Source organism: Schistosoma haematobium, chromosome 1, assembly GCF_000699445.3.
Source record: "Schistosoma haematobium chromosome 1, whole genome shotgun sequence".
NCBI classification, from domain to species: Eukaryota; Metazoa; Platyhelminthes; class Trematoda; order Strigeidida; family Schistosomatidae; genus Schistosoma; species Schistosoma haematobium.
Genome location: NC_067196.1, coordinates 83,500,154 through 83,513,068, shown reverse-complemented (window position 1 = coordinate 83,513,068; position 12,915 = coordinate 83,500,154). Strand labels below are relative to the sequence as shown.

The window sequence follows — 12,915 nt, the reverse complement described above, 5'->3', positions numbered from 1 at the left end:
ACTAACCGGGGTTTGATTGAAACGGAATACCAGGAGTCGCATTTTATAGGGTTTTAAATAGCTTAATGAGCTTCTTTTCTTTTATTTCAACAGCCATCATAATTAGTTTAAAAAATTGTTTGAAGGATTTCAGTAGCCCACTGAGTACTCAAAATACTTATTTAACATTTCTTTAAGATTTCATTTATGTATGTTAAAAGGTGGTATACCTACAAAATCAATATCTTCCGATCAGCACACTCATTTTTTATAGTATGGTACCTATCAGGTACAAAAGCAAACTAGCGGACAGTCTAACTCGTCATATCAAACTGATCTGCCCTAATAATATCATCAAAGAGCTAAGTATCATGAACAACTTACTTGGAACGAATATCTGTTGAAATTTATCAACAAACAAATGAAATAGGATATGACAGAGTAGGAGATAATGACATTTTCGAAGGATTCTTCATTCCTGAAATTATAGCTCTTGAATAACAATAATAGTAAACTGTTAATGCGGTGGATAGGAAGAGCTCTACAAAAAATAGTTACCTTATTTAAGCTATGTGCTCTATTCTACAAGCATTCCGCTATTGGGATAGATTTCCTGAATTTGTCCTATCCGTAGGGATTTATTATCATAACTTCTCCTTTGGCGTAAGTTACAATGTGAACGCAATCGGGCTAGTCCATCACTGAATTCCTGGACATAATTCTACCTGTTTAGGAAAATGATAGTTAAAATGAATGAAAAGCTCACCTAATTGATAAGGAATGCCAGGTGGGCTTAATCAAAGCCTTATATTTCATCCATTGGATTCCACTATATTTACCACATGGTTTATGCCCAAGTCTATTTCACAGACAGCTTGAGTCATGAACATACCTGTTAACAAATTTGGGCTATATGTTAATAAGAGATGTTTACAACCACTTAACTTGAAAATAGCCAGCACTAGCATGGGTTACGAATGAATCATTATACTCTCAGTTTGTTAATATTATTATTGTATAACTGCGATAGTCTGTTTGTGCTTACGTAACTCTTATTAGTATTCGATTGATCCAAAACTTTACCAATCCTCTTATATTATTCAGTCTATCATTTCACTAAATAACCGTTTCACTTCATTCATCTATAAATTAATACCATTGAATCCTAATCATTTTATCTATCTTAACTTTTGATTACTTTGCTAATTATTTGTGGTTATTCTCATAAACACTTGTAAATTTGTTATAATAATATTATCTAACACATAACCACTTGGTCCTCATAGACTTCCTTATCATTGTTATATAAAGGTAGTAGATCTATAGTAAAAAGCTATTTTGTACAACCTGTTCGTAAAGGCATGTGAAAAAATAATAATTGTTCTCTAGTAAAAGCTAATCTCTTAGCTAAACTGTCCCATTTTTTTAAACAAACAGAAGCGTACTTGTAGTGTCCGTTACTATGTTAAGCCCATATAACTTATTCTAGCTTCTGGACAGGCCAATTTATCCCTTCTTCTTGAGTCACGTTTTCACCTTGTTATCTATTTACTTACCAACCTTAACTGTTTTTATGTAAATGTATGTCTATTCATTTCCTATCTTACTCATCACATGTCTGTAACTTGTTTTTATTCAGCTATAAATATAGATTAACGCTTAGTAAAATCGGATTGGCTCACACACTTTCTCCATTGCACAGCATTTTGCTTCACTCTCTTCTCTTTGCTTCTTCGATCTTTTGTCTAGATCAACGATTATTTAACTTACTTGGTATTGTTTTACTTGAATCTTGCCAGTGATGTTTTTGAACTGAAATTGATCAGTCTCTTATTGGCATATGTGCATAATGTGCGTATGTCTCTATATCGCCTTAATTTACAAGCATTATAAGCAAAGATAGATAGTGGCTAGCAATGGAATCCAGGATGCGCATTCCGTCCTGTCTGGGACTCGTCAGTTGGATGTACCTACATCTCAGAGTTGATGTTCACTCTGGGACTCGAACTCAGTACCGTTTGTTTATAATGATTATTTAACTTCTTTATTTCCGTTATACACACTAAACATGGATTAAGTTGTTCATTATATACAATGATACACGACATATATACATACTTCAATAACATTCATATAATCCAATTGGAATCAGATAAGATACCACTAAAACTATTCTCATAGTAATTTTGAAATGATGAAATAGACATCAATACTATCCTTTTTTTCACCTTAGTTTTATTGAAATTCCTTTGTTTTTGTTTTTCGTTTTTGCAAAACAAATATTCTAATTATGGTTTATAAGAAAGAAAAAAAAAGAAAAACAGAACAAAAAGTAATTCGCAGTAATATGAAATGATAACACTTTTTTTTTCTTTTTAATATTTCTTAATTAGGTCTAGTTTTAATTGGATCCACATAGGTCATCAATAGTACGAACAAATGATATTCATAAATAATATAATAAGAGATAAATAAAATAAGAGAATTCTTTTAAACATGATATTAATTAGATTATCATTATTATTATTATTATTATTATTATTATTATTATTATTGTTCCTGAGAAGATTGTCAATATTATCCGGAACTCATATGACGGACTACAGTGCAAAGTAGTGCATGGAGGACAGCTGACAGATGCATTCCAAGTAAGGACCGGAGTCAGACAAGGCTGTTTACTCTCTCCCTTCCTCTTTCTTCTGGTGGTCGACTGGATTATGAAGACCTCGACATCTGAAGGAAAACACGGAATACAATGGACAGCTCAGAACCAATTAGACGATCTGGACTTCGCAGATGACCTAGCCCTCCTATCACGTACACGTGAACAGATTCAGATAAAGACAGCCAATGTAGCAGCAGTCTCTGCATCAGTAGGCCTCAGCATACACAAAGGGAAAACCAAGGTCCTCAAATTCAAAGCGGAGAACAGCAATCCAATCACCCTTGATGGCGAAACTCTGGAAGATGTAGAATCCTTCACATATCTGGGAAGCATCGTCGATAGACATGGAGGTTCAGATGCAGACGTAAAGGCGAGGATTGGCAAAGCAAGGGCCGCATTCCTACAATTGAAGAACATATGGAACTCAAAACAACTTTCAACCAATATCAAAGTGAGAATCTTCAATACGAACGTCAAGGCAATTCTACTGTATGGAGCTGAAACTTGGAGAACTACAACAACCACAATCAAGAAAGTACAAGTATTTATAAATAGCTGTCTACGCAAGATACTCAACATCCATTGGCCGGATACCATCAGCAATAGCCTTGTGTGGGAGAGAACAAACCAACTTCCAGCTGAAGAGGAAATTAGGAAAAGACGATGGAAATGGATAGGACATACATTACGCAAATCGTCAAACTGCATCACGAGGCAAGCTCTAACTTGGAATCCTGAAGGGAAGCGGAAAAGAGGAAGGCCAAAGAACACATTACGTCGGATAATAGAAGCAGATATGAAAAGGATGAATTACAACTGGAAGGAGCTGGAAAGGATTGCCCAGGACAGGGTTGGATGGAGAATGCTGGTGAGCGACCTATGCTCCTTCACGAGGAGTAACAGGTGTAAGTAAGTAAGTAAGTATTATTGTTATTGGCTATTTTACTTAAATCTGATTGGTTCTTTTGTTGTTGTTTTTTTTGTTTATTTGTTTTTTTACAGATATGGATGTTTATCATGGTTTACTGCTAATTTAGAGTAAAATTCCATAAAAATGAATCTAGGTTTCTTTATTTTACTTTTCTTCTTTTCTTTTTTTCATAAAAACTATTTCACTACTAACATTTTTTCCTATATTTTATTAAAACAAGAAAAAGAAAAACAAAAGGAATTTTCTAAAATCTCCACGAAACCCCTTCTGATAGTAATCATCTGCTCACTAGTGACTGACTTCAAGAGATACTCCTGGAGTTCTAGTGAGAAGCCGTTACCAGTGGAGTTCAACCAGGTCGGTTGTGAGATATCAGCTCAGTCAAGACAATGATGTACGGTGGTGCAACTTCGTGGATTGGTTTAAGTTAGACATTAACACCATTGGATGCCGGCCGGCTCAGTGGTCTAGTTGGTTAAGCGGCTGGCGCGAGACTGATAGGTCCTGTGTTCGAATCTCGCGGGATACGGGATCGTGGATACGCACTATTGAGGAGTCCCATACTTGGACGAAACGGCCGTCCAGTTCTTCCAGGTTTTCCATGGTGGTCTAGCTTCAATTGACTCATGATTTCAATCTATGAAATTTCTAAAATCTCCACAAACCCCTTCTGATAGAGGAAAGTATGTTAATTTCTATGGGGTGATAAGTGAACTCATAAAAAGATCATAACTATAATGTTATATAATCTTAGATATGAATTGTGGCTAATGAGTTTATTAAAGTTCAGTAGGTAAGTTGTAAAATGAATAAAGTTTATTTTATTTTAATAAATGTAGATTAATACTTAATAAGTTGAATAAGAACTTCAGGTTAGAAAGGGCATAGATCTAGTATCTTCTAATCTAGTATTTATGAAATCAGTGCATACTAACAAATTATTTGATACTTATCAGGTATTAAACAGTAATACTCAAATGGCAATGTTAGAAGAATTCAATTTGCTGTATTACATTGTAATATTTGTACGAACTAATTATTCTTGTACTTAATTACGAATTCCAAATCTAATACGTTCGTTTGTGCTCATCTAGATCTGTCTGGCTTAAATTTTACTGTTTCGGGAATTCCTAGTTACTACATTAATTCGAATATTTTTAATTATTATATACATATTTCTGTTGGTAGTCTATAAGTTATTCTAACCTGCAAATGTCTGAATTTGGAGTACCAAACGTGTATGAAACGATTTGGATTTTGCTCTGATCGTAGCTAAAGTAAAATGTGAATTATTCTTTTATCGTTTGTGGATAATATGTAAAATGTAAACTAATCAATCATATTTGTTAGCATTTAATTTAACTCAAGTTGACCTTCCTTGTGAGCTCTTTTTCTGTGTAAAAGTTAAATGAGGAATGGCGAACGAAATGGTGGCTACTGAGGTATGCTAAACTGTTCTCTAAGTAGTTTTTATGGTCAGAGTTATACTATTTGTAAACTATTTGGATTCAGGTTGTAGCGGTAAATACATCCCCCAAAATCAATAGCTCTGTAAGTCATCAACATTTGATACTGATCACATTAGTTTTAATGAACGTACCTAGATAAAGGCACTCAGTCACACATTCGCACTAGATCACGAGTGGGTACACCGTATTACACATCTCTTTAGTCGCTAGCCAGCTTAGATGAATCACTTCTCGATACATCGATATTCTATCAAATATATCTTCGAACTTCTTCACTTCTGACTTATGATTTGACTGGGTTGGCACATTTTCATTATAAAAGGTGTTACTGGTTAAGGTGTTATCAAACTCCGAATATTTATGGTATATTTAGGGTAATGCACTTCCCAAGGTAGGTTTAACGTTTCCAGAAAACATTTACTAACGTACTCCCTCAAAATTTCTGCACTACAAACGAGTCATTGTGCTGCATTTATGAAGAGGAACAGTGAGATAATTTATGAACGACCTTTGGAGATTCTTGAGTAATCTTGCTAAACTTCAACGACCTATCAAGTACAAAACAGAGTGAGGAACTAAGTCTTGGAGTTAGGGTTTGAATTCAGAATTACGAATTTAAATGGGCTTTTTTCATCACAAACTGACTTAGCCACATGGATGAGTGACTTTCGTCTGAACATGCAAGACATGATATGCTAAATTTATATTAGTTTGTCCAAAAACTATAGCCCTTCCATTTCTGAGGTCAACTGTTGAAAGGATGTATGTCTATGTATCTTCACTAAAAGTAGACGTATAGCTGTAAATAATATCCGTAAGCAAAATAACGGTTAAACATTCAGAACTTAGTATTGATCTCATTAGTTTTAATGAATTTAAATAGCTAAAGGTATGCAGTCGCAGCACAAATTCATTTTGGGAAAGAATTGAATAGAGATGTTATTTGACTATGTGTCTCTTCTGAAAGCTAAACAATTTCATCTTGTTTTTCTTTCGTTCTCAAATTCAGCATAGAATTGTTCACTAAATGGGTTCAAAGTTAGAGAGATTTAAAGAGTTTAACAGGATTCAGACAACATAGTAAGATGAAAACATGTATAAAAGATAATCATTCACCTGTTTATTGTGTCATATTGCTCTCTAGGTCATTAAATAAAATAGCTTTAGTTTGTTTTTAGAGATTACTCTTGTAATATCTATATAGTAAACTATAATGAGAGTTTACCACTTTATACTATTGGGTTTGGTTTTAACTTTGTCTACTTGAATCCATTACAGAATTATGTCAAGTTGTTCTGTTGTTGAAAATATTCAAAAACAGTTTTTTTGGATACACAAATTTAATGGAAAGAAAAGCTGAAAGACTTTCAATCTTTGTTCGTTTCTACAAACTGATCCGTTTGTTTTGAAATCACATAACTTTGTCATAACAAAATGATTTGTGAAGTTTTGTTTAATTAAATATAAAAGGTATTATATATCAATATATCTTGGACGATTTCCCAATTACTGATCTTTTTAACTGAAACGATTTCTAAAAACTGCTTTCACCACTCGTAAACTGAAATTTCCGATACAAGTTTATACTACTTATTAGTAGTAATTAGAACAAACGGATTGTTTAGAATGTGTACCCTTCTAGAAACCAGCTGTATTTCAAATTCAGATCAAGAAATAAAGTCTCATTACTTATCCCACTTTTTAATTCACTTAAGACGAAATTGACAACATTACTCAAATTAGTTTGTGTCAGCTTTGAGTTTATGATTTTCTATATTCTAAAACTGTATTCGTTATGTGGTGCGTGCTACTTATATTGATATAAGTAGTATATGACACGAGTCAGGAATGTAACGTCTGGCAGCAGAAGATGGGGGAGATCAAGAAAGGAAGAGCGGGAATAGAAAGCAATTAGTATGGAAATGCAAGAACAATGAAGTTCGAGACAATTATTGAACATTTTGCAAACTAAGAAATATAGTATGGTTTTTCTATTTTACCAAGTAACTCTGTAATTATGAGCTAAATTTAATTCAGCTGCCCTCACCTGTATTCTCCTTCACTTCAGTTTTCATTTTAACTACAAGTTTTACAGTTCATATGTCGTTTTCACTATGGAAGATATAATCATGACGTGCGATAGTCAGATAATTGGTGTGTGATAAAAGTTTATAAAAGTCGTTCCAAATGATATGTGTAGTAAAAAAATGTGGACTAATAACTAAAATGTATCATAATTTCTACAGGATCTCAATCTCTTAACTTCAGTTCCATGTGGTATTAATGGTGTGCGATACTATGGAGTATCAAGTTGAAATAAAATATATATAAAAAACTCTAAAGTTTTAATGGTCCTCAAACTAAGGTAAGTATGATGTTTGTATGAACTAATTATTCTTTTGTACTTGATGCATGCCTGATTTCGAATTCCAAATACAATACGTTCATTTGTGTTCATTTAGTTCTATCTAGCTTAAATTGAGCTATTGCGGGGATTCTTAGTTGGTACAATAATTCAAATACTTTTAATCATCATATTGATGTCGCGAAGGAGCATGTAATTGAACAGTTGGATATACATTCAAAATTCTGAAGTTTTCTATAAATACGTGGAAATGTTTGAAATCTGGAGTATGACCAAGAAAGATGTGAAGGATGATAAAATTGTTGCTCATTTCCTCACATTCATCCGAAAGGATGCCTATAGCTTACTAAAAACTTTGGAATTTCCAGAAAAGCCTATGTTACTTCCTTATGCATCTCTCAGAAAACTACTATTAAGTCACGTAAAGTGTATTAGTTTCGAATGTTTTGAAAGAGCAACATCTCATAAGATGATTCGTCAGAATAACAAAAAGTTTAGAGAATTTATCCCTGAAACGAAAAATCAAGCTGTCAAATGCAATTTTGGTGATCAACTTCATGTGCAGCTGAGGTGTATAACTAATAAATGTATTGTACAGTTAAATGTTTTATGGTTTCTTAAAACTATCATAATAATAAAATGCAATTTCATACTGAGTACTTCAAAGTTGAGCTCTTGATTGCGTCTTGTCAAAGTTCTAGGCTTGTTGGGATTAGTGCTATTTCGTCATGTTATTTCAAATCCACAGTTTTTTTACCGTTCAACACAGACATTGACCTGTTTAGTCTTAATGAACACTATCATTAGAAGGCAATCGGCTGAATGTCAAGTTAGGATCAGGCATGAAAAGACCACATTCCCTTCAAAATCACCACCTTAAAATTATTCTATTCCCTACCTTGACCTATAAACAGTAATATTCCTCTTAGTCACTATCTCCAACCATTAAAAGCAATTAAAAGACAGTCTCGTATGATTTTGTCATGTCCATTATATCTCTAATAATGTTGTAGTGGCTTACATTTATCACGAGAACACGACTGGTTTAATAAAAACAATTATTATTATAACCAACTGTACCAGTGCTTGTTTTAATGTGCTTTTGTTTGACTGTGCTAATGACAGCTATATTGTGCTTCCATTCTTATTCTTACACTTTGATTGTGACTTCGCGCGAATTCGGTTACGTTCTGTAACCGAGCTTGTATCCTGGCACGATCTCGGTATCCTTTCGATACCACGAGATCGCCAGCAAATATATCTCGACTTGGTCCATTAACTGCCTTCTGATATTTGGCTTCTCGGGGATTTTATGGATTTATTTGGTTACGTTCAACCTTCGCCTTCTGATTTATCTGGCACGTGTTTCTTGGCAGCGGTGTTCATAGTTAATCTCGACTCGACACCACGCTACAATGTCATTTGATTGACTTTTCCGTCAATTTGAAAACTGAAATATATTCCTCTGAGCCATTGTTTGCAAATAATGACTTTCGAAGCCCAATGAACTTCATTCTAAAAATTTTCTATGCGAAGCTAGTCATTATATAGCTATAGCTCTATAACCATAACTATAGCCCTTTTATTAGGGCAACTTTTTATTCAAGCAAAATTCATTATAGTTCTCTCTAGATCACTATTCCTCGAAAGCTCTAACACAAGTTTAAATGTCTTGAGTTAATAATGCAATCATGAAACTTGAATTCCCTTCAGTTATTGTTCTGGGAATACATACAAATGGTTCAAATGGTTGTGGACGGAATAGACGAAGCTTTCGCTTAACAGGCTTCCGTGTCTAGTAGCAGGGGATCACCAAATCCTCCAGGCAGGAACCTAGGTATGTTAACAATAAAAGAGGATTACTTGATTCCCGGATCCTGAAGCATGTTAATACAGCTGAAGTATTAGCATTGTTGGCCCTGTTCAATATTACTATTGTTTCATCCTTTGATTTAGCGTCTCCTTATCTGTGGCTCCAATTTTAGATAGGGTTGTTTCAGTAAGTATAAACAGTGTAAGTTATAACGATATTTTATGCTTATGATTATTATTTTGAACATCTATAATCAACATCAGAGCTTTGTTTTACTTAACACTGCTTTTTGGCGGTTGCCACTTTGGTTGATACATAGTGAAATGGTTGTTCCCACCGCATAACAGTATGTGAAACGCAGAGCGTCGTGTGAGGTATAATATTTATTTAAAAGTAAGCTTGAATGAGCCTAACATCACAAAAGGAAAGAGGGTGGAGTTACTGACCAGCAAGCATTGATGGCGATGACTTCAATCCACCCATGTTTATGGGACAAAACATTTTGTTTGTATAAGGCTCTTTATGACTGAGAAAGAAGCAATCAATCAGTTATACTGGGGCTGATTTTGCGCTCACTGTTCAGACTCATGTTCCCAATTTTATGCTGGATTAGCTATTCTACTTACACAACCTAAAACATGTTAACTCGTACCTTTACATTAGAACCTTGTGGCTGGCATTAGATGAAAAGACTAAGACAAAATCAGACAATAAAAGATATAGTTATAAGTGTTTCTTAACACTTTACTCTCTTGGTACACATTCAGTTCTAATAAACACCCCTCCTTATTCCTTAACTTAGACTTCCTTTCAATAATTTGAACCTACTCCAACTTGTTTAATATCACGACTCACTGTTCTTTATTACTGCATTCTCATATCTGGAGGCCCTAGCCACATTTCACCCCTCTTTCTTTCAGCATCACGTTCACAGTGCGCAACTACGGAGCTTTCGACTCCTGGACCAGAATTGACGAATGTGTTTTTTAAGGTCACGGCTCATACCAAGTGCTCTATAAATTTACTTTATGGCAACCTTAAACTTAAAACGTTGTGTTGCATAAATACTTAGCACGACCAGAATTCTAACACAATACTGCCGGGTTCCAACCGAGCGTGCGACGTGGATGCGATGCCATTTTGGAGCAATATTTTTAAATCTGCAAACACAAACCAAATCATTGACACTCCAGGACATCTGTATGAATGTATTGCCTTTTGTTCCTATTGTTTTCATTTATTTAACAACCCTACTTTGGAAGCGTATTGTAAGCAAAATAATGTCGTAACCCATAGATCATGTCTGTAAAAATGGCGTGTACCTGCTCTGGCAGAAATGTATTATATTATTATATTATAAGGTTGATTTTAACTCACACTTCCTAACTGTTTTACGAAGGTTTGCTATATTTGATTACATTTCTTCTATAATTATTATTTTCTTATTGATTGCTCATTTTCGATGAAGTAAAGTTACCCTACCTTATTTGTGGTAAAATAGAGTTCATTAACTAATAAGAATACTTTTCCTATTGTGATAATTGGGTTTTACTAGGGGTCTGTCCCAATAGGAGCATATTTCGTGCTGGTAGGTACCCCTAGTTTTATCTATAGAAGAAGCTAGACCAGTGCTTACAGAATGTAGCGGTAAATAAATCCCCACAATAAATAGCTCTGTAATTTTTCGACATTGGATGCTGACCACATTAGTGTTAATGGACTCACCTAGCTGACGGCGCTAGGTCATGCATTCACACCAGATCACGAGTGGGAACGCCGTGCTCAACAACCCCTACAGTCGCTAGCCAGATTAGATCAGACGATCCTCGATATATTTATAGCCTATTAAGTATATCTTCAAACCTCCTCGCTCCTGTCTTTTGATTTCACTTGGTGGGTACGATTCATATTAGGTGTTACTGGTTAAAGCGTTGTCAAACTCCGAAAACCTGTGGCATCTTCATTGGCGAGCCTAAGGTGATCTAGTACACCAAATTGTAAACTGTTAGTCTGTTCGTTTTTGGGATTTTATATATCATTGCCTTCTTTTAATTTTTTATACATTGTGATATTTTTCCCGTGTTTTTGGATATATATATATATATATTTCACTCGTTCATTCTCGTACTTCATATTTCCCAATGACTGAACAGACACTCAAAGTACTTAAGCTAAAGACTATGTCCCCACCTTCACTCTAACTGATGCCCTTCTGGCCAGACAACATCGAAGCCTGGTTTTGCTACTCAGAAGCCAACTTTTACGAGCACGGCGTGAACGACACACGTGCACAACTCCTCGCAGTATTCAAGGCACTAGCGCGCGAATTCAACGGGTACATAACACCTAGCATGTTTACTAGTGATGTTATCGGCCAAAAAACCTTCGATGATGGCCTATTCAAACAATTTTTCTTATACAAACTTATTCAAACAGAGTTATGTCATACACTTACATGTTAACTTAAATTTCGTAACGACCGTAAACGGTTAAACACACCGCGAAGCAGCACTTCACGTAAGCGATCTCTCTCTAGACTATGAGAGACTGATAACCCCGACTGGTGCTGGTATCACAACCAGTATGGAAAGTCCTTCAGAAATTGCAGAAAACCCTACAATTTTTCCAACTCAAAATCGCCCATCACGAAAAACAATTCGGGAAATTTCCCAGACGGCACGCGTTAACGGCAACCGTAGCCGGCGAACATAGCCGTCTGTTATACGTCACAGATGTGACAACGAGAGTTCGCTACCTCGTCGACACTGGCGCAGAAGTCAGCGTTCTCCCAGCGAATCCTAACGACCGGCTTCACGAATCGGTTTTGAATCTACAGGCGGCAAACGGGAATCCTATCGCTACATATGGCAAAATGTTTACATAAACCCATTCACTGGATCTTTGTTGTTGCAAGTGTTTCCATGCCAATCATTGGTATGGACCTCCTACAGCACCGCAATTTAACCATCGATACGCGCAAACGAGGCTATTAAACGGAAACACCAATTCATCTGTTTGAGTAACTTCTTTATCTGTTTGCAGATTAACTCCAGTCTTCAAAAAGAAGACACTGATCTTCAGCACGAGTTATCGTCTACAACCCTCAAGCTACGCATCAAACAGATAGGAACAGGTAAGGTAACGGCACTTTGTGATATATCTACAGGTAGGGGTCGCCCAATCGTGCCGAAATATTATCGACGCAACGTCTTCAATACGTTTCACAAACCTTCTCATCCAGGTGTTCGTGCAACCATCAAGCTTATAGCAGAGCGGTTTTGCTGGCCTGGTATGAAGAAAGACGTGAAGGAGTTGGCACACTCCTGTGTCAACTGCCAAAAATCCAAGGTTATCTGATACAACAAATGTCCCCTTATTCAGATTGCGGGACAGAACAGGTAGGCAGCGTGGTTATAGTTTCAAGCTTGCAGTTTTTGACATCCAATATAAATTAATAGGAAATATGATGCATACATAAAATAAGGAAGTTAATAAATAGTTGAAAAATAATGTTCCGACATTATTTTGTTTTCGGTCAACTCCTAACCAATCAACCTAAGCTGTTACAAAATCACCGTTGAGATACCAGCTGTTTTGTTTTTTACTTACATCTGTTCTCATAATACCTCCTCTGCATATCTTCACTCCTACAAAGCAGAGAGATATCTAAGTGTGAATAACGTTGTTGTGATG

General features: G+C 35.4%; 1 protein-coding gene across 1 annotated transcript in view; it reads left to right on the top strand.

Annotated features, from left to right (window-relative positions):
• The window catches only part of MS3_00002299 (uncharacterized protein), a 50,576-nt gene extending 42,267 nt beyond the window's left edge, over positions 1–8,309 (top strand). Inside the window, exons 1-2 of the mRNA XM_051209874.1 lie at positions 4,430–6,124; positions 6,323–8,309. Of these exons, the coding sequence (XP_051075345.1) occupies positions 7,660–8,088 (429 nt within the window). The 5' untranslated portion in view covers positions 4,430–6,124; positions 6,323–7,659 and the 3' untranslated portion in view covers positions 8,089–8,309. Of the gene's footprint in view, positions 6,125–6,322 lie in introns of the transcript that reaches the window.
• Positions 8,310–12,915: the final 4,606 nt, after the last annotated feature.